At 43.5% G+C, this 21,135-nt stretch overlaps 1 protein-coding gene across 3 annotated transcripts in view; it reads left to right on the top strand.

Moving 5' to 3' along the window:
• LOC118251193 (uncharacterized) overlaps positions 1-20,498 on the top strand; it is a 67,928-nt gene extending 47,430 nt beyond the window's left edge. For 2 of the 3 annotated variants that reach the window (XM_050709363.1, XM_035553084.2), the window contains 12 exons: positions 5,264-5,493; positions 5,974-6,156; positions 8,224-8,293; positions 10,317-10,406; positions 10,665-10,785; positions 12,560-12,671; positions 13,329-13,473; positions 14,495-14,608; positions 15,193-15,337; positions 16,623-16,771; positions 17,353-17,492; positions 18,986-20,366. In XM_050709363.1, coding sequence (XP_050565320.1) covers positions 12,566-12,671; positions 13,329-13,473; positions 14,495-14,608; positions 15,193-15,337; positions 16,623-16,771; positions 17,353-17,492; positions 18,986-19,107 — 921 coding nt within the window. In that variant the 5' untranslated portion in view covers positions 5,264-5,493; positions 5,974-6,156; positions 8,224-8,293; ... (1 more) ...; positions 10,665-10,785; positions 12,560-12,565 and the 3' untranslated portion in view covers positions 19,108-20,366. Of the gene's footprint in view, positions 1-5,263; positions 5,494-5,973; positions 6,157-8,223; positions 8,294-9,023; positions 9,059-10,316; positions 10,407-10,664; positions 10,786-12,559; positions 12,672-13,328; positions 13,474-14,494; positions 14,609-15,192; positions 15,338-16,622; positions 16,772-17,352; positions 17,493-18,985 lie in introns of all 3 variants that reach the window. The other variant, XM_050709362.1, reaches the window with a different exon arrangement.
• The last annotated feature ends 637 nt before the right edge of the window (positions 20,499-21,135 follow it).

Raw genomic sequence — 21,135 nt, 5'->3', positions numbered from 1 at the left:
CAGTTCTGGGCACCACAGTACAAAAAGGACATTAAACTGTTGGAGAGTGTCCAGAGGAGGGCGACGAAGATGGTGAAGGGCCTAGAGGGGAAGACGTATGAGGAGCGGCTGAGGTCACTTGGCTTGTTCAGCCTGGAGAAGAGGAGGCTGAGGGGGGACCTCATCGCGGTCTACAGCTTCCTCGCGAGGGGGAGTGGAGAGGCAGGGGACCTATTCACTGTAAACACCAGTGATAGGACCCACGGGAACGGTGTTAAGCTGAGGCAGGGGAAGTTTAGGCAGGACATCAGGAAGAGGTTCTTCACTGAGAGGGTGGTCGCACACTGGAACAGGCTACCCAGGGACGTAGTCACTGCACCAAGCCTGTCTGCATTTAAAAAGCGTTTGGACTGTGCACTTAGTCACATGGTCTAAACTTTTGGGCAGACCTGTGCGGTGCCAAGAGTTGGACTAGATGATCCTTATGGGTCCCTTCCAACTCGGGATATTCTATGATTCTATGATTTGCTGTGTCTGGGGCTGCTGGTGAGCTCTGCTACCAGCACCCAGCTCTGCTCAGGTTCTGTGGGATTGTGCCTGTGGTTGAAGGTGCTGCTTGTGCTGGGGTCTCCCTTGCTATCTGAGGTAGGCAAAAGTTCTTGCTGCTCTTCCAGTTCTCGTCCCTCAGGTAACTATCTCCTCCAGGGTTTTCCAACAGAGGGTCCTCCAGTCATATGTATATACATCTTTTTCATGCATGTATTTGTCTCTGAAGCAACCTCATTTAATATTTTTCTCTGAGGAACAAGTCTAGATTTAAGCTTATAAACTGATTTATGTTCTCCTAAGAAGAAGATAGAGACATCTATCATTCCACCATCTGTCTGAGGCCTGTTGAGACTCCCTATGGCTTACAACAGGGTTCCTATGGTAGTTCCAATCTTCACTGTCTGTTAGTACAACTCCTTTCAGTCAGCTGAGGAATATCAAGACAATGGGTTTTTAATGCCTGTATTCCTATTCTGTTCTCAGAAATAGTTTTCAAGTCTTTTTTTTTTTTTTTTTGGAGTTCTCTGAATGAGATAAAATTCACAGAGATGTTTCAGAGAAGCTATCAATTGATGATGAAATCTTGCTGTTCATGACTGTCATGATTTATTTTTTTTTAGTGACAAACTCTATCTCTGTCCAAGGTACGAAGATCCTTCAGTCTTACAGCTGGAGGACCTTAGCTTAGCACTCATCCTTATGGTATAACCTGAGTTCTTCTCCAAGCTCTTTCTTTTACAAGGCTAGTGCCATTTTGAGCATAGACTTGACTTCCATTCATAGTTGAGAGGATAGAAATGTAACAGGGCTATTTTTGTGCTGTGTATCCAGGAGTCTACATACTGTAGGATCTCAGCAAGCCATCAGTATCTTCAAAGGTATGCTGGCATCTCTGGCTGTTCTCCTGCTGGTGGTCAGGACAGCATAGGTAGTAGTGTTCTGCTGGAGTTTTGAGGGATTATGTTTGTGTTTAAATATTAACTTCCTTTTCTGTTGGCTGACTGTAGAGTTTGAGGGATAAAAGATGTATCTGGCAGGTGAACAGCCTTTGGAAATGGAGCTTGTTCAGTTTGGTGTACGTAGGGTGTGAACCCATAATGTAATGACTCTTAATATTGAGGGTTTTGTGAAACAATCATAATTAGAGAGGCCTATTCCTCCAGCAAAACTGAAATTCTCTTCCTTCAAACGCTTCCATTTTCTCATGTACAGTATGTTGCAAAAGAAGGTTTTCATTACCGTGCCATATCACCCAGGGCTCTCCTTTCATATGAATCCTGCCAAGTGGAGAAATGTGTTCTTGGAAAATGCTTACATGGCTCAAGAGCGTTGCTCTGGCTCAATAGCTTTCTCTGACTGGGCAAGCTCTCTCTTTATGGTGACTAAAATCAGAGGTGATTTATAGCCTACATTGATATAGTGTAATCCAGCCATGATAGACATACCTTTCATCACAATGAATGATGAATGTAGTTGTTACTACTTCGTTTTATTACTGTAGCAGCTAATTCTGATCTGTATTTACTGCAAAGGATGAATACGGTAAGCTGGAAAGAAAGCACTGGCCTTGTAATGGTTCAAAGCCACTTAAGAAGAAAGAAAAGCTGTCCTGCACGTCAGGTGCAGACTATTTTACACTGCAGGAGAAAAAACTGTTGGCTTTACACTTTTCAGTGTGCATTTCCTAAATTTAAAGGTGGAAAGTCATGTGTTCTCCTTCTCACATTGTTGGTGAGATCTCTTAGAGACAGCATCTGTGGTCAGAGCAACTCCTTTTCATAATTAATACTAACCCTGATTCTGTTCTCTACGATTCTCAATTGCTTGCTGGTAGTTTTCAAAGTGGGTTTTAGATCTGCTGGTGTTTTTACATGGGAGTTTTGCGGGGCCACGTGGTACGCTGACAGATTATGCAGCCTGTAAATAAACTTTTGCAGTAATAACCTTTCTGTCTGTGTTTAATATATAATAGGTGAGAATGATCCCATGTAGGTCGACAGGACTTGACTCCATCATTTCCACAGGCTTTGAAACAAAATAAGTCATGATATGCCTAAACTTGTATGGAAGTCTGAGCTCCTAAAGCTGATGAAAGAGGTGCCAGGACTGAATGGCCAGCCTGTATGATACATGGCCTGTATTACAAGCCAGTGTTATGGCTTAGGCTGTGAGACTACCAAAGCCGTGTGCTGATGGCATGTTGAGCTAGAAGGTGTTTGGAAGCTGTAACGAAGGAAGAAAAGGACGTTGTTGTATTATCCAGGGAGCTGGCAGCTCAGCTGGCTTCCCAGGTGTGAGAGCAAGCTTGCAGTGATGGCACTGTGGAGTTTGACTGTAGACAAGCCTCAACAAAATAAACGAGGCCTGATCAAAACTGCTAACACCATAAGTTTCACTAAAAAATTAATTAGTAGGGAGGAAGAAAAGGAGGAAGGGCAGGCACTGCTTTGAAGATTGAGTTGCAAAAAGTAACATCACGGTAACCCTAAAGGGTATTTGGACAAAGACAACATAGATTTGGTCTTCAGTGCAAAAGTATAGAGAGAAGCTGATGTTGCAGGCTTGCTGCTGCCTTGCCAGGTTGCAGAGTGCTTAACGAGCAAGTGACTTGTGTTTTCTGACACCATGGGAGCTCAGTCGTCATCAGTCTGTTATGAGTTTTCAAAAGATCGCTGGTCTTGCTGCAGTCCGTTCTGGAGCCTGTTCTTTAGACATTCTCCAGCGTTACTGAGGAGGAAATCCGAGTCCCTCTGAAGGACAAGCCTATTGTAAGGCATCTCTCCTCCAAAACGGAGGTACTCCAAATCAGTACCTCATCTCTGCCTGCAGGAGCGGGCAGGTATCAAGTGATGTGTGGTGGGGCCGGGGACCTTTGCAGGCTGAAAAACCTTCTGTGAGAAGCTGGATTTCACCTCCCCTGAGATGTAGAGCCCCTGTGTACAGCTGGCTTTCCATGGGCAAGCTTGATCTCGAATTTGAATGAGAAAAACAGGCTATTGTGTGACCCTGGAAAGGCTGCAAAGTGCTCTCTGAGGACATAGATATGTGTGTGTGCATATATGTGTCTTCATTAATAAATTCATTAACTGTAGGCAAAAATAACAATGTTCTCTTTAGTTAAGGCTGCCCTGCGCTTCCTGCTAGAGCTCTGTTTCTTCACTTCTGACTTACCCAAACTTTCTTCTTTGATTGCAGTTTTCCCTTGTTGCTGCCATTTTCCATCGTTGCTTGTTCACCTCAGGCTCAGTTCTTTTTCTGAGAAGCAATAGTACAAAAGGTCTGGTTTTGACAAAGTTTAGGGGGAAACCGATGTGTTAAATTTCTGACTGAAATAGCTGCTTTATTATTTTAACACTTTCATGTTCTAAAACGCAGCCTGGAAATTTGGCTCGGAGATCAACCTGGAGCAAAGGGTGTGTTCTTCTTTTTGCCTTTGTGAAAAGCTGCTGGATAATTCTGTGAAGTTACAAGCTGTGAAAGTCCCCATTCACATTCTTGTTGTGGGAGAGGAGAGGGTAGAGGCTGGTAGAAACAGACTTAGGAAATGGTGTTTTCCTTAAGAGGAAAGGAATGGGATTGTGTGGAATGATAAGTGAGATGGGGGAGTGGATGCACAAGCAAGGATGAGGGATGTGAGAAGGATGGATTGAAATTGCATGATAGCATGTAAATAAGAAAACTGTTCAGAGGGACTGCTGTCTAAAATTTGCTACAGTATGCAGAATTTTTCTCCCTCCATAATTCTGTACGGCCAGCGAAAAGCTGTTATTTGTGGACAAGGCTTTTATCTCCTGTCCTGATAAACAGGAAATGAACAGCTTTCAACTTGCCTTAGCTCTGCTAGGATCTCACATGGTTAATACCTGCCTCACGTAAAGTTTTTTTTTAACAAAAATACTAATAGGGGTGTGAATAGATATGCATGAGTGAAGAAAAACAGCAGATGAAGGATTAGAGGAGTGGCATGTATTAATCGCTACAGAGCACCCCATTTGTGTTTTACACAAATAACCAGACGACAAAGGACAAACTGAAGCCTTAGAGGTAAGGTGAAAAAAGTGAGGAGGAGCAATGCTGGAGCCATAAAATACCCAGATAAGGATAACACCACCCAAGAACTTTACCTGAAACCGTAGAAGAGTGAGGCGAGTTGGTGTGGCTCAAGATCACAGTATCCACTGTTGAAAGGCTCAAAAGATGCATCAAAAATAAGTTTGTAGTTACCAGTCAGAAGATCGAGAAATGCGGCGAGGGCACAAATGTGTTGCCCCGTATGCTTCTTGCTGCACACAAGTGATCCTGTCCAGACCTCTTAGGTGCACACAGCTCAGTGCAAGTGAGTATGTTGATGGAAAGGTGGGATTGGCTAGAAACAACTTACTGGTTTTATTTACTTTTTGTAAATAAAAATTGCCTTTCCTGTCTGTAAGGTCTTTCAATGAATTTTTATTACATTAATTTCCTGTGGTGGTGGAACTAAATGTTCCAGTTCTGCTAATGATTCACGTAGGAGGTGGTATATATCCATGTGATGGAATTTTATATATATATTTCAGTTGCCTTTTAAAAAAAATCTAGATAATTAGTTTGCAAAATTGCTATTTGAAAGGAATATTAATGCCAAAGTCAGACACTCAACTGCTGCAATTTGAGGTTGTCTGTTTAAGCTTCACGCTGCCCTCTTGTAAGGAAAACTGCTTCAATCAAAATGTTTGCTGTGCTCCTCATTTTCTAGATGCTCAGCTTAAGATGCCTGTTGCCTGATTGGGAGATGCATTGAAAGCTGCTGATTATCGTTGACACTACAGAGTTGAAGCATATAAAGTGCCACAAAAATGCTATAAGAAAAATCAGGCCACCAGAGTGACAAAGCAGGCTTTCCAAATGAGAGGTTCTTGATGACCTGGATGCTGCAGCTATAAAACGAAGGCAGAGAAGTTTAAACAACACAAAACTGCAGTCCGGGTGTGTTTTCTCTCTTACTATCCCATCCCTCCTTGCTCCTGACCATGCTGGGATAGCAAATGGGCTCTGCAGTGCCTGTAAGCCATCACTGGGTATATATTTGTTGTGCTGCTGCTAGTGCAAAGGACTTGCTTCATGGGTGCCTTATGCTCTTTGTCATGGAGCTGTGGAAAAAAGGAATAATTAAATGCTTGTGAAGCATTCAGTTAAGGCAGTGGTGAAGGCAGAGCTAACCAGGAGGCTAACATGTCTGCATTTTGTTCTTAAAATCAGCAAGGGGTCCAGAAGTGATGCTGGCCAAGCAAAATATTGAATGGTTGGTTGCATGTGTGTGACATAGAGGACATGGGGGTGGCGGATCCAGGGAGCAGCCATGTGATTGAACGAAATAAAAAAGTTCATAAAAGGAAGATATCCAACATTATAAGTGTGTCCTTGTTCATCCCTGCTTTATTTTGCTGTTTTTTATTCTCTTCACAGCTGGACTGTTTCAAGAGGAGCATCACACTGGCAAATTTCTCATACCTGTGCTCTGCCTGCCAGCTCCAGAAAGTGCTGCATGCTGCTGCACTCCCAGTCTGATGCTGTAGACACTGCCTGCCAGACGCTGCTGCAGACTCTTGGGCTGGCCTTGAAGTAGGCAAACTTACCAACATTTAGCCAGTAAGTGAAAACATCTGGGGAAAATATTTTCTGTTGTTTGTCTCATGAAGTTTAGCTTAAAGACAGTAGCGCATCATTTTTTCTTCTCTCACAAGAATGGGTCAGGGGTTAGTTTTGAGTTACTTGAATATTTACAGCAACATTCTTAAACTGGAGTTCAAGCAAAAGATTTGATGGAGGTCAGACAATGAATTTTAGCGTGGCATCTGTCTTAAAATCTGTTTGAAAATAAGTAGACAGTGGATTCCTGTTACTGTTCTTACTCCCTCAAGCCTACTGAGATCCCCTGCTGCCAAAGGGTGGATCTGTTTTGTTCTGCAACAATAAAAAGCAGATGATTTTCCTTCTTAAAATACCCAAAGGGGATTGCTAACACAGATCCTCTTCGCTGTGTGCCCATCCTACTGCACCCAGTCAAATCCCATCCCTTCTAGCAGTACAGAAAGGCTAATCCCTGGCACTGAAGACACCCAGATTAACCCACTGCAGGATTAGGATGCTTGAGCTGTTGTAGGAATATTAGTATATTTGGTTCTCAATATTTGCTGAACTTTTCCTGAAAATGATTTCCAACAAGGTCACTGACTCTGGGGTCAGCATGGCAGTTTAGGAAAGTCTGGGTTTAAAGCAAGAAGCTGTAAAGATTAAACTGGAGTGGGGAGTGCACAGAATGCGTTTTGGATTTAAGCTCATCACTGCTGATAGAGCCAAAAGGCTTTGGCAGTGCAGTGCTACCGAGCTGCTGCCTTGCTGCGGAGGTGTTCGGGGTAGCAGTGGCAGCTGTCTTGTGATTTAACAGGGGATGGGGGAAGGAGATTTTCTGACTCGACCCAGAGGTATCTTCTGGTGGCATTGAGACACTGACCTGTATGTCATCTCTCATACCTGCATTTGGAAATCAATGCACAGAGCTGCTTTGCAGGCCAACTCTTTCTTGTCCATGTGCCTCTTCTGTGTGAGCTTCTCCTTTTCATAGGCTAGACAACTTTGAGTTGCTTGGCTGGAATCAAATATAACTGCTCCCTTGGCACTATTTTTGTTGGACCGTTGTGCTGGTCTCTAGATAAGAGATGAATATCACTATCCTAAATGATAGTCATCCATGGTGAGGAAAAGTGACTCTTAAATTGACTTTCAGGTGCTTTGCTTTCTGGAGCTCCCTGCTAATGACACTGTGTACCATTAAGCGGCTGAGCTGCCCACAAATGAACTTGTCCCAGTTCCTGCACAATGCAATATGAGTTTATTTTGAGGGCAGGGCCTCCACAGTGGTACCCTCAGTTAGAAAATGCTTGGCTTCCACTTTCTGTGCTCTGCAGTGGGACTCAGACTGTCTGTGCTCATAATGTCTTATTTCAGCTACTAGCAAGAGGATTCATGTTTAAAAAAGGATCTTTCTCTTGTCAGCAGGTATTAGTTCAAATGCAAAGTCTGCTCATGCTAGCTCAGCACCCTGTAAATGCTCACACCACTTCCTGGTCCTGGTGCATGGGGGACTGACAGCTGAGCTGTGGTCCCAGTATTCCCTGTGAACTGACATCTGAGGTGCACTGACACTGGTGCAATACACCATGGTGCTGCATGGGGCAAGGACGGGCATGATAGATCCCCTTCCTTCTTAAGAAGCACATTTTTTTTCCTTATTTTTTTCTCCAGGAAGCTACAGAGGAAGGATCTTAGAGATGGTTCATTTTTTTAAAAAGATTTTTGGTAATATAGGAAGAGTATGTATATTTTTTTGTCTTTCAGGGGAAAACTGCTGTGATAGTACAATAACTGTTAGCTTGGAAACAGCTTTCCTCTGTTGTGATCCAAGTAAATGCAAACTTAAGTCTGCTTCAGAATAGTTTGTGTTGAAAAGTACCGAGCAGTAGCTGTGTCCTGGGTTTGGTTCCGGTGACTTTATTCTGCATTGTTGCTGACTATCTTTATTTCCAGACATTCTCTTATAAATACATTGGTTGTATCGTGCTTTCATTTGTCTGTGAATGTGAACATGAGCAACTATTTCTTAGCTGAAATGTGTGTAACTGTCGTTCATCTGGCAATATCATTCTTCCTCAACAGGATTCATCAATTGAAACCCCTGTGGATGATGGAAATGTAACACTTCTTGCAGTGAAGATACACCAGAAAGGTAGGGCCTTTCCATGAAGGCTTCCTTTCAGTTTGATAGTGGGGTATCTTAGAGCTGTAGCTGTATTGAGAATTCCCACTTCTGGGAATGCTGTGCAGCCCAGTGAAGCAAGAGTTGTTCAGTTTTAACACATGCATTTATAAGCACTAAGCACATTCCTCTGCACTTTAAAAACATACTTTGGGGGATGGCTGTAGAGCTGCATGCTAAAGTAACTCTGAATATTTTGTCAAAGGCCTATGTTGCAATTTCTCCTGAAGAAATAACACTTTGAAACCCAGAATGCAGGTCTAAAACTTGTCCTCTTGCCCCAGTAAGCTAGGCACAAGGCCACTGCTATGATGGCATCACTTCCAGTTGTCACTAAAACACAATAGATGTATTATGTTCTTGCTGGTGATTACATGGGACAGCAAATTTTGTTGGTTCTCCTGATTGGCTGACGTTTTCTGCACGTGGAAGTTGCCCTGGATTTATATTAATAGGGATTTGGCTGACCAGCTGTGCCTTACAGGCACATGTAAGTAAGTTGTCTGTATGAAGTAAAGAACTTCAGATCACCTGTCCACTGGAAGAAAGTGGAGTGTCTAAAATTGTGCTGGGGTAGTTTGGACTATATGAGGAGTAAAAGTGCACATGTATATGTATAAATGTTTTTTCTGATCCAGTGTGTAGAGCATAATGTATTCTCTGACATGAATCATAATTAAGCCACTGGTTTCCCCATCAGAATACCTTCCAAGGGTGGACCTCAGACCTATGCTGGTAAGTTAGGGAACATCAGTGCTGGCTGGATGCCCTGCCCTTCCCCACAGCTGGCTCAATGCAAATCCATGTTCATGCATTTATTTTTATTTTCCTCTGCCATCTAAAAAGCCAAGGAATCCCAAACAGAATTCATTCCCAACCCCCTGGTGTTGCTTCTATTGGGTAGGAATGTGTCCTTTGATCACAGGTTTATTTACTGCCCTTATTAGTTGGCACTGGGGAGCCCGCAGGTAGACTGCCTGCCTGGTAGATACTGTAGCTGCACAAGAGTAATGATATTTCAATGCTGAGGCACCTTTTCAATCGACAATACTAGTTTAAATTTGAGGAAAATAAGTGGATGCGAGGTGCCTGCAGTCCTATAGAAGGTGGAGCCCAACCAACAGGGCTTGCTCTGATTCTGTGGGAATGACTTATAGTGGGAGCCTTTTCTATATTTGCAAACAAATTTACAAGTGGAGTATACTTGAAACCAATCTCTTAAAAAAAAAAATCTTGAAAAAGCCCATTTAGGACTTCAGGTTTTGGACATTTCCTTTCTTTCTGTTTCTGACATTGGGAAGGCTCTTCCAGGAGTTTCCAGAGAACATGATATCTGGGAATTACTCCACAAAAAGACCAATATCAAGGCCCATTTTAGGGATTTTCCTACAGTCTGTGTAGGAATGCTTTGTGAGGAATAGATGTTAAGTATAAAAATACAGGACTACTACACACGTGCTTGCTGTACTAGAAAAGTTATTCATACTTACACAATGTTTAATGCTATAAAATGCTCCCAGAGTGCCAAGTCCTGACAGGAGCTCAACTTTCAGCTCCAGGATCTAGAGCTTGCTGCATGTCCAGCTTTCCAAAGCCAAAATCCAGGCTAATTTGTCTTTCCTTTTTTTTCAGCCACCCCTGAAAATATCCCTTCTCCCACCCAGGAGTGCTGCCTTGGCTGTGATTTTTTGACCTATGATATTCTTATTCCCTCCTGGTGGCAGAGGGATGGAAATACAAAGCAGGAGGGAGCCCGAGAGCAGGCACTCATTAGCTTTTGTCTGTCAGCAAGTTGGGAACGTGCATTGCTCGGGCTGTTACAAAAGGCCCTTGTTAAGTAATCATATTTCTCTTGCATAAGTGTTTGCTTTTGGGAGGCTTTGACCAATCAGAGGTTGCAGCTCACGGACAGAAAGCATTTCTAACTACAGTGATTTGTTTTTAAATAATGCATGAGTATTAATCTGCTGAAAGTTCTGTAAAATCTCTATAGATAAGCCTGAGCAGCGGAGACGTCAGCACCGATGGTAGCTGAACTACAGCTGTAAGACTGCCAAAAAAACTCTGAACTGTGCGGATCGTTGTGAGTAATATTTCTGATCCTTCTAAAGGGTGTATGTGGCTGATTACTGCAGGCAGGGAAATATTGCAGACTCTCATTGCTAGCAATAAATTAGAGGGAGACCAGAGGTGAGAGACAGGCAGTGAAACTATTGACTGGCCTTAAAATAATGCTTTCCTCCTAGACTTCCGTAAGCAAGTATGCATTTCTCTGAAGCTGGGTCATCAAATCTATTCCAAATATGCTAATAAAAAAGTGTGGTATTGAATTCAATTACAGGACTGTCAGGACAACGTAGATTTGGCCAGACAAGTGAGATCAAAGGACCATCTGGCTCAGAGTGTATACTGGCTCAGAGTGGCCTACAGTCTATATTCAAGGAAAAAAATAAAAGACTAAGGTAAGCATACAGTGATATTTCTTCTACTATATTTTCGTGGTTTTCAGAATTCTGCAGAACGGTCTTTTTCTGGAGTCAGAAAATATATTTTTAGTAGTACTTGTGGATTTTTCTTTTCAGAATTTGCTAGCTCAGTATATCTCTGAGGACAGTAAGTTTTTTGGGGATTGACTGACATTTCTCATCAGGAAATCTCATCAGGATTTGATATCTTGAGTTAATTGAGTTTTACGTAAGATTTTCATGAAAATAAATGGATAGCTTTCTGTTTAAATGGAACTGAAAAGGAAAGGTTTGCATGAATTTAGCACAAAAGTTTCCTATCCCACTTCCTTGTGATCCTTGTGATGTATCTGGATGCAGCTAAACCCATGAACAAAGCCCGGAACTGTAAAACTATGCACTGAAGTGGGAACTGGACTTTACTAGTTAAATGCTGAGCAGCTTGGAACAACTGCTATTGTTCCTGCTGACCCTAGAAGACATTGAAGTGTCTCTGTATAGAAAAGACAGTTCAAGTGCTGGGCTGTGAGGGGAAATAGTTATTGCCCATAGGGTGGATGCATGTATGCTTACTTCTACAGATGGAACAGAACTTTTTCTTGATATAGCAATGATTTACTAGTGGAGGTCATGTGTAGAGCTCAAGTGACTACTTAGAAACCTCAAAAAATGTAGTATATAGATTTTTACAGTCCATGAAGTTTATAAGACATGCTAAAGCATTTAAATCGTATTTTCAGTCAGTAGGAGGAGGTAATATCCCCATGAAAGGAAGTGATTATTTTGTAGTAGTTATGGGATTACAGAGGTAAATGTGAAAAGCTATCCTGAACTAAAAGGCATTCAGTTGCAAAGCCAGATTTTAATATCTCATATTTCTTTTCAAAAGTGGAGGAAATGCTAGGCCTGTTGGCTTCGGTATAAATGCAGCAGTGCTATAACATAAGCTGGAACCCATCTTTTACACTTGCTTGCTAACTATTTAGACTGCAACCCCTCTGCAATACATCTACAGGCAAATTTGAGTTATAGCATTTGCCCTGCACTATACCAGGAAGGGATGGGTGGTGACAGTGGACTAATTGCTGGGCACTCATGGATTGCTATTTGGTTTCTTAAATCTAGCAAGGGTTTTTTGCTTTTGTGGTTCAGGTTTGTCCAGAAACAAGGCAGCCTTCCCAAGTGTTTGTAGCACCTGCTCTCCATCTGAAACTTGTATGGGGTCTCTAGCCATTACAGTTTGCGGGGTGGCAGAGAGAGTTAACAGCCTGTCATGGACATTGTGAGACAGCTTTTTCACCAGACCATTGGATCAATTTATGGATCTAGAGTTTGTTTTTTAAAAACTCATGAGAGACTATTTAAGATGCAAGTATTAGAAGTCTCTGAGCTGTTGGGTGAGTGTTCTGGGAAAGTATCACTTGTTTGCCCTGTTTTGGACTGTTCTCTGGGCTGCTGATACTGACTGCTGTCAGAGGATGCTGGCTCAAACATCCACCTAGTCAATGAAAGGCCTCTCGTTCTTAAGTACATATGGGATTCTTTCCTCTCCTTTTCATCTTTAAGTTTTGAAGCTTTCCTCTTCAATCAGAAAGGTTAACAGATTCATCAAAAAAAAAAAAAACACAAAAACAAAAAACTGAAAATTCAATTAATAGCAGCTAAAACTGGGGAATTTACAACATTATTTTTTTCTAAAATGGTCTCTGGGATGTGAAACAAAACTAGGCATACATTAGGATAGCCAAACAATATTTCTAATTTGTTGCAGGATAAAATGGACTCTATATACAAGCTGAAGATTTTTGTGATGTTTTTATCTCAAGCTACTTTCACAGTCATGGTGATACTGAATGCTGGAAACGCCACTGGACTATTCAAAGGTAATGCAAGCAAATAGTCATTGTTTAGTAGTCATTGTTTAGAGAGGTAGATCTCGTGCATAATAGCACTTTATGGTATAATGGTGCCTTAGGTGAGATCTATTTCACTTCTCCAAATACACCCTTATCAGAGCAAGGAGGAGGCAGCTAGTGGATCCTCCAGATGTTACAGACAGGTGCCTGAGCCCTTTCCAGTCCTTTTAAATTAAAGTGGTCTTGTCCCTGGTGAACCTGGATCTAGCTGTGGGTGAAAAGCAATTTTTACATATATTGCACTTATACCCCTGGCTGAAGCTGTTCAGGCCTTGTTTATAGAGGGCAGTAGAGCTTGGTTTGAACGCTATCCAGCTGAGTCTGTCAGAAGTGGATGCTGTGCTTCTCTCTGGCTTTTACATGTAACTGGCTTTTCTGGTTCTGTGCAAGAGGAAGCTGCTCAGGGTTCCCCATAAGGGATAGTGATCCCATAATGGGTTTTTAAAGGCAAGCCAATTGCAGCATGTGGTTTGTTTTCAACAAGGGCATCCTCTCATCTCCCTCAGATCTATTGAGGTGTGGACTAAGCCCACGAGGAAGATTGCAGGGTGAGAAAACCAGCAGTCTTTCCCCATCCTCAGTATGTAGTAACACATTAGTCTGCAATAACATTCACCACTGTAGGTCTGTTCAGGACAACCCCTGGAAACATCTCGGATAAGTACAACACTGACTTCACACCAGCTGGCTGGACTTTCCTCATCTGGAATGTCATCTATGCCTGGCAGCTTGCCTGGCTCCTGTACGCCTTGTCAGGGATCTGTCGAAGGTATTTTCCACGCTCATGGTGCAAATGATGGGGGGTGGCTCTTCCCTGCTGTAGCTTGGCCTGTTACCCCACTTTTCTGGGGTAAAAGGCAGAGTAAAATCATTGCCATTCCTTTTGACTTGAGATGCTGAAGCTCTGGAGCTTCTTTGAGGCTCCACATCCAAAGCTGGAAAGCAGTTTGAAGGTGTATGCTCTAATATGTGAGCATGTAAACTGTTCTGTGATGCCTGGCTTCTGCTGATTCATGTGATCTGATACAGCTGCTCAGTCACTACTAGATACTGAAAATCCACAGGGGCAAAATTTCTGAATTACAAAGCTAATCCTTTTGAGTTTACTCTCTGGCAGGGGTCAGAGAATCAACACTGACAAGTCTCCCGGGTCATTGAATTGGATTTGAAGCTTTTCCTGGGGCTATGAGTTCAATAATTGCCTCATGAGTTATCTGTAATATTATATATTTCCTGTGGGATAGATTTTCAAGGGGGACCATGGACTACTTAGCTTGAATCTTGTGTATTTGCTGTTTTTACATGGCATATAAGAAGTCTCTTAGTTGACACTGGCCAATGCTGAAGGAAAAATTGTGTTTAAGATTGAGTCCATGTATGTATGTACACACATAGACAAATATACATTCACACTATGATCATGTAAGCCTTTTTTCCCCCAGGAACTGGACTAAAATCCTCATAACCTTAGCTGCCACCACCAATAGCATAAACTTTGGAGCATCTGTGGAGCAGTCAGTCCCTAGCACCCACTGTATCTGTGATACTGCAGTGGTGGTGCAGAGACCAGCAAGAAGTTCTGTATCACAAGACATTGTTTTGATGGGGAAAACCACAGGGATTGTATTTTATCTCTGAAAAGGATGTAGAAGTAAAACAGTCTGATTTGAGCTGAAGTGCCCAACTCAAACATGCTTTTCCTGTTAGCATGAGGAAAATGGGGTCAGGAATGCTTGGTTGTTCAATGCAGGCATTGTTTTTCTTTCTCCATACCCACTTTTTCCTGACAGGAATGAACTTGGATGTGTATACATAAAGCCAGACTTGTTGCCAATACCTTTTTATGTGGCATGGATTCTAAATAATGGACTCAACGTTGGATGGCTATTTCTGTGGGACAGAGAGTAAGTCATTTCTTCTGTACATGCTTTCTAACCCTCATGATGGGACTGCCCCAGTGCTTAGTTTTAACCATTTTCTCCTGCATGTGAATGCTTAATCACACCTGCGTGAAACACTGTGGCAGGTCTTGGTGAAAAGTAGCATTCATAAAAAAAAGTTAAGGGTTTTACACAATTTTTTCATCTTGTCCATGAGGTGGATTGGTTGTTGAAGTCTAACATCTCCTCAAAGCTGCAGTTCTTCAGTGTTTTATCCCACAGATAAGACAAGAGCTATGACACCTTTCATAAATGCAGTTAAGCTCCTTGCCTTGGATTGTTTTCATAATCACGCTCACATGAAGGGCTTATAATAGCACCACTGTCAAGAGGTGAAGAAATCAGCTGCAGTCAGGAGAATAATAACTTAATGATTAAGAGTAAAACAGTGTGTCAAAATGAGGGCTACACATAGTGATTACCTTTAATAAAGGCTTGATTAACTTAAAGTCAGTAAAGGCCAAACAGTAAAACTATGAATTAAGGTATTGTGACACCACTAAAAAATGCACTGTATGCCATGTGTATGTGTGTATTCTTTGTCCTAGATACCTCCTCCCAGCCCTGGTGCTCCTGGTAGCCCTCACTCTTGCCACGTGTGCTGCTCTCTTCATCTCACACAGAGCCTTGAGTATCCATTCCTCGTGGTTTGTGAAGGGTCACAAAGCTGAACTCTGGCTCATCCGGATCCTAGTAGGTGGCATGTAGGAAATTGCAGTGTTAGTAAGTGCTCAAAACAAACAAACAGGAAAAAACAACCCACACCTCTGTATAGTGCTAAATGTATTGAGAATGAAAGATTCAAGGGCAGGAGATAGGTAAGGGGAGATTTCTGCCCTGACTTTAACTTGCAGGTGCACATAGGCTCTAATTGTAGCTCAGTTTCGGATCAGATGACATGGGAATGGATGAGAGCCAGTTATATCCCCCTCACTTCTCCAGCTGCCGCAGAATGAAGTTTTCAGTGAAGCATTTTAGCGCAGATCTTTGTGTGGTGGGGAGAGGAGTACTTCTTGCAGAGGAAATGGGGGAATCGCCATTCCTAAGGGTGACTTCTGTTGTTGTGGCTGATAGAGATGTCCTCAGCATCTGACTAGTAAAAATTGTATTATATAAGGGGGTTAGGGTTTCAACCTTCCTGAGTTTTGCCGAATTCTGGAGGAAAATGACTTTTCTGCTGTCTCTGAAGAGAGTGGGTGTATATATTCAGCAAACTGCACAGAAAAATAAAATAAATGTATACCATCACTCCTTGATCCCTCCCTGTGCCCTCCTCAGATCTGCTACCCCAAACCCTTCCTTCCCCACCTAGGGGGAGGCCCTCACACTGCAGATCTTCCCCTGGCTGCTGTGTGTGCTTTAACTGCCTTTGGTTCCTTCGCTTGACGTTGGTGTTGCTCAGTGAGAAACTGGGTCAGCTGAAAAAGCACATCCAAGGAGCCAGGGGGGTTGTCAGCAGAGGGGGAGTCTCCAAAGCTGGGAGTCCATACGTAAAGGTTCCTACCCACCCTGCTGGAAATGTCTCTAAGTCTCTTGGCACAAAGTGGGAGTGGGCATTGTTTTGTATACCCTTGCATTTTGGTTCCTGAGACACAAGAGTAAAACAGGGAGTTGGGAGTAGCTGGGCTCCCTGTCCTTGCTCCAGAGTGACTCCAGCTTTCAATATTGCCTGCGGCAGGTTGCACATAGCAAATGTGCTTGCTGGGAGGTTTTTGAGATTCAAAACCTGTTTTCTCCCTGCCAGTTAAGGCAGCCTGCAACAACTGGGCTGAGCAGCCAGGCAGACTGTGTACTTTGGGGTGTGTGTGAGATGTACCCACTGCAGCTGCGGGGCTTCATATGGGGAATCCTACAGATGCCACTGGGGTGGATCTTGTGGGCATTTTGGGGACTCCAAAGCCTCAGCAAAACAAGAAAGAAATGACACTAGTAATTGCTGTTTTATCCCTGCTTGTCTCCTTGCTGTGCTGTGTGGCAGGTTCAGAATGGGCTGGCGCTGTATGCCACGTGGACCACCATTGCCTCTCTGCTGAATTTTGCTATTGTGTTGATCTACAAGTGGAATGTGTCCAACGAGATAGCAACAACTACCTCTTTGAGCATCCTTACTCTCCTCCTAGTAATATGGTAAGTGACCTCCTGGGTTCCTGCCTGACTTGAAGGAGCCCTTCTACCTCTGATATCACAAACAGATTGGATCATCTGCCCCAATTCATTAATAAGATCTGTCCCTGTACCAACACTGAGTACAGTGGCTTCTGTTGCAATTCATAGCTCACTTCATTAATTTTCTTCCCCTCTCAGTGAATGAAAACCTCCACTCAAAAGCAATTTTGTCACCTCACCATAATACACCCCATGAGGTTTTACATCAGGCAATAAGCATCCATTCTCCATGGTGCTGCCCCTACTTTGAAAGAAACAAGAAGGTTTTTTTGTGTTGAATTTAACCTTCTCCTTTACAACCCTCCACTTGTGGAAAATTTGTATCAAACATGGCTTTATTTTTTCCCTAAACTTACCTTTGATAACTTTTTGTTAAATCTTATCAATTTTAGTAAATGAAAGATTTTGGAACATTGTTCCACATTGACCTGTAGCAAAACATTCAAAGTCTGACTCTTTCCTTAAGTTTTATATAGGAAAAAATAGATATCTTGGTCACTTTTCTTCACAGGTTTTATCAAGGTCACTTTTTTTCTTTACAGGTTTTATCAAGAAAACTTCTTTCTTGACAAGTACGTCCGTTATAACCTCACTATCTACCCAGTGGTCATAGTGGCTCTGACTGGAAGTGCGTGCAAGAACTTCTCACTTTCATCCCCAACCACCAACGGCATTTTTATAGGTGAATCTTTTTGGACTGTTTCCAGTTCTTATAAAAGAAGGCCAGTAAACAGTTCCACATCTCTCCCGTGTATTAGGAGCAGAAAGACTTTCTTTTTGAAAAATTTCTTTTAAAAATGAAAAATAGAGCTAGATTTGTTAGAAGGCATTTCATTTTGCAAACTAAAGAGTGGAGCAGAGTGTTTCCCTTTGCAATGGAAATTATTGCCCATGAGCCCTTGGGCTTGGAATCAAACCTTGCGTTGTGTCCAATTCACTTCCAGGTGCAATAAATTTGCCCTACAATTGTCCACCTGTGCCGTTTCAGAGAAGCTTGCCAGTTCTGCGAGCTTTTGGGTCTTCTGCTGGTAGCTCCGTGCCCTCTGACCCAGGGCAGGCCAACAGAAGAGCAGGGCTGGGATGGAGACTGGACTTTGTATGCCTTGTACCACTTGGGATACAGGGCAGTGCTTTAATTTCTCACCCAAGGAGAAGCTGTATCTGAATTCCACAATGCAAAGCCCTGCACATGTTCCCCTCCTACATAGAGCCCAGGCTAGCCTTGACAAGTTTTGCCAGGATTATTTGGTTGCTGCAGGCCACTGTAGCTGAGCTGGATGTAGTCATGCACTGTAAAAGGGCTTAAGCTGTATAAATACTGTACAGTCAACAGCCTGGTAAAAGCTATGCCACCATGAGTAGTTTTATGCTGGCATGAAAGGGACTGAGACGCACAAAGTCTCAATCCTGCTGTAGCAATTTGGGATTCCTATTCCCACCACAGGATCAGCAGAAGGGAGTGTAGTGCCACCCTACAGCCTTCCCAGTGCCACATACCAGTGGTTAAAGCCCATTCCTGGACTTGCACCACTACCATCATCAAAGCCACTTCAATACATGTTCTCCTTCTGCTGTAAGGGCAGGGTGGGCAGCTGGGAGCCAGATATTGCCTAAAAGCAGCCAGCAGGATTTAGCAGAGCTTGTCTGCTAAAGCCATGAGGCCACAGGTGGCTCCTGTCCTAATGGTTATGGCCATCAGGAATGTGAAGGTGTGTAATCTCTAGCAGACAGCTGTGTTCCTGCAGGAGGTGCTTCTACTGCTTTTATACCAGCAAAACTTCATTCTCAGTGGTTCAGCTCGTTTGGCTGGTAGGACAAGAATGTGCTTTTCCCAAACTAGTGCATGTTTCTTTATATAGTTCAACTATTCTTGGATTGTTTTGTTCATGTAATGCATTTTTATGCCCGCATCCATAAGATCTACCCCTTTTACATATGCCTTGACTGGGAAGCGTTGGGCTAGCTCTACTGGACAGCAGTGAAGCTTTGAAATCTGTGCCTTGCCCCACAGCAACTCCCTGATAGACATTTCTGATGGGGGGCATTGGCTCCTCTATAGCATTCTTTGTTTTTGTCCTAAGCACTTTCCTGAATGCCTGCCGTAATGGGAGCTAGAACGTGACAGGAAGCACTGACTTTCTCTCACATGCTAATGTATTTGTGTTTCTCTTCCAGTTATACTGCTGGCAGTGACTTGTCTTATCTTTGCTGTTCGCCTGGGATTAGTCATATGGAGGCACTGTAAGAGACCACTAGAAGCACCAAGAACCCCACATCCATCAGGCACAGTGGCCTGAGACCTCTGACATGGTGATGATGTGGCAAATACTTCAGAGGGAGAAATGAGAATTGGGCATCCTGTATCCACTGCTCCTTCCTTCCAGTATCAATTGTCTTGTGTTTTTTTTTTCCTGTTTCTCTTTGTGTTCTGAATTAGTATGGTTCGTGTCTGCAAGTCTGCTCTCCTCCCATATTCTCTCAGATCAGCTAGTCACAGCCCCACCTTGAATCTGCACCGTCCTTCGTTTGACTCTGCATCAATGGAGGAAGAGGTCCTGCAGATGAGCAGCTCTGAAAACCTTCCTGATGGCTAAGCTGGGGCTCTGCTCCTTCCAGTGTGAGGAAGGCTGTCAAGAGATGCCTGGCAGGCTTGCACAGACAGTTGCCCACATTCTTTCCCTGAGATTTTGTTCTTACGTTAAAGTGCATCTCTGGGTGAACCATCCCTGGGAGCTATGGTGGGCAGCGGGAGGCTTCATTCCTTACTGACTTTGGCCAGTGGCCGCCCAGTGCTGGGCATCTGCAAGCCTCAGCGCTCCCTTTCCTGCTTCTATTTGTCACAATGAGAACAGAAGCTGCAAATCTAGAGATTGACTTTTGTGGTGTTAATTCTAATGTTTGATGTCCAAGAGCAGGGTGGAGGGATAGCACAACTGCAAGTCTTCAACCTATTTCAGGTTATTGTAGCTCTGATGACTCTAAAAATTGAAGATGCATTCACTTTTCAGCATACATTATGGTCTCTAGGCCTCTGCCTTGTTTTTTGCTGACTTTCTCAGTTAAGTTTGTTACTGTGTCAGTGACTCCATCTGCGGACCTGCAATAACAGGGGATCTGTGCCTCTCCTGCTCCACCTGTAAGACAAAGGAGATCTGGGTCAGGTGGGAGCAGTGGGTGGCTTTTCCCTGAGCTGTGCAGTGCACAACTTGTGCTGGCTGCCTGCCTCCTGCTGGAGGATGGCTTGTAGCTGCTCTGGCGGGAGGTCAGACATAACGACGAGATGATACCTGATCTGAGTTGAAGCCTGATTCTTCAAAGGGTGCCCATTTTAAAATTTAACTTTTTTTTTTTTGACTAGGTAGAGTGAGTTCATCCTGGCTGAGTGCTTTGTCATGGGGCTCCACCACTGTGGACTTGGTATTAGGAAGCCTGAGAACAAATTGATTGAATTGTCAGATCGCTGCCTCTATTTCCTGTGCCTACTGGAATTGATGGTGCCTGGGTGGTGTCGGGAAAGTTTTTCCGAATTGCTGCTGCTTTCAAATGCTGAATATCTTGCAGTGTTATTACAAAGGTGAATTCTCTTAAAATATGCTATTTTTTACATTTAACAAAGAACACAACCTGTGTTATGCAATTATTGTCCCTCTCTTGCATTTTATTTCTAAATAAAGTCGCTAATGCCAGTATTCTGTGTTAATATGCAAGTAAATCACTTCTGTAAACCTCACACATGCCTGAAACAGAGGTCCTGGCTCCTACCTTGCTTGTGCCCTGTCTTCTGCAGGGACCCCTGGGTCTTGCTGGAGCTGCCCCTCCTTGTGGGGCTGTGCAGGGGTGTAGCTGCTCGTAATCCCATCCTCACCACCCCAGAACAAGCTGCAAAGAGCTCCTCAAAGGCCTGCTTCTGAGTGCTGCTGAAGAGCTGCAGCAGCGCCACGTTCATCTTGTGCAGACCTCCCCACAAGAAATCCCCTGGCAATGGCCCCAAAATGCTAGGGCTTGGTGAGGTCCCTACCCTGGCCGCCCACAAATAAGCTTCTGGCCCCCAGACCTCCTTCCAGCCACGTTTCCCCAGAGCTGGGGTAGGCAGACGTTCCCACAGCAGTCCTGCCACAGCAAGCCCCTGCCAGCTCTGGGAAAAGCAGCTTTCCTTGCATCAGTGGCAGGAACAGGAGCCTAAAAATATCAGCAACCCCCCCCCCCCTTTCCTTTTAGCTGGGGGGAAAACAGGGTTGAAAACTAACAGTGTGAACCTTCCCCTTCTAGTTCGCAATGTGCTATTTTTAAAGGCCGTTTCTTCTGAAATGCCTTGTTTCCACTTG

Source organism: Cygnus atratus, chromosome 3, assembly GCF_013377495.2.
Source record: "Cygnus atratus isolate AKBS03 ecotype Queensland, Australia chromosome 3, CAtr_DNAZoo_HiC_assembly, whole genome shotgun sequence".
NCBI lineage: Eukaryota > Metazoa > Chordata > Aves > Anseriformes > Anatidae > Cygnus > Cygnus atratus.
This window is presented reverse-complemented; position numbering and strand designations above follow the sequence as displayed.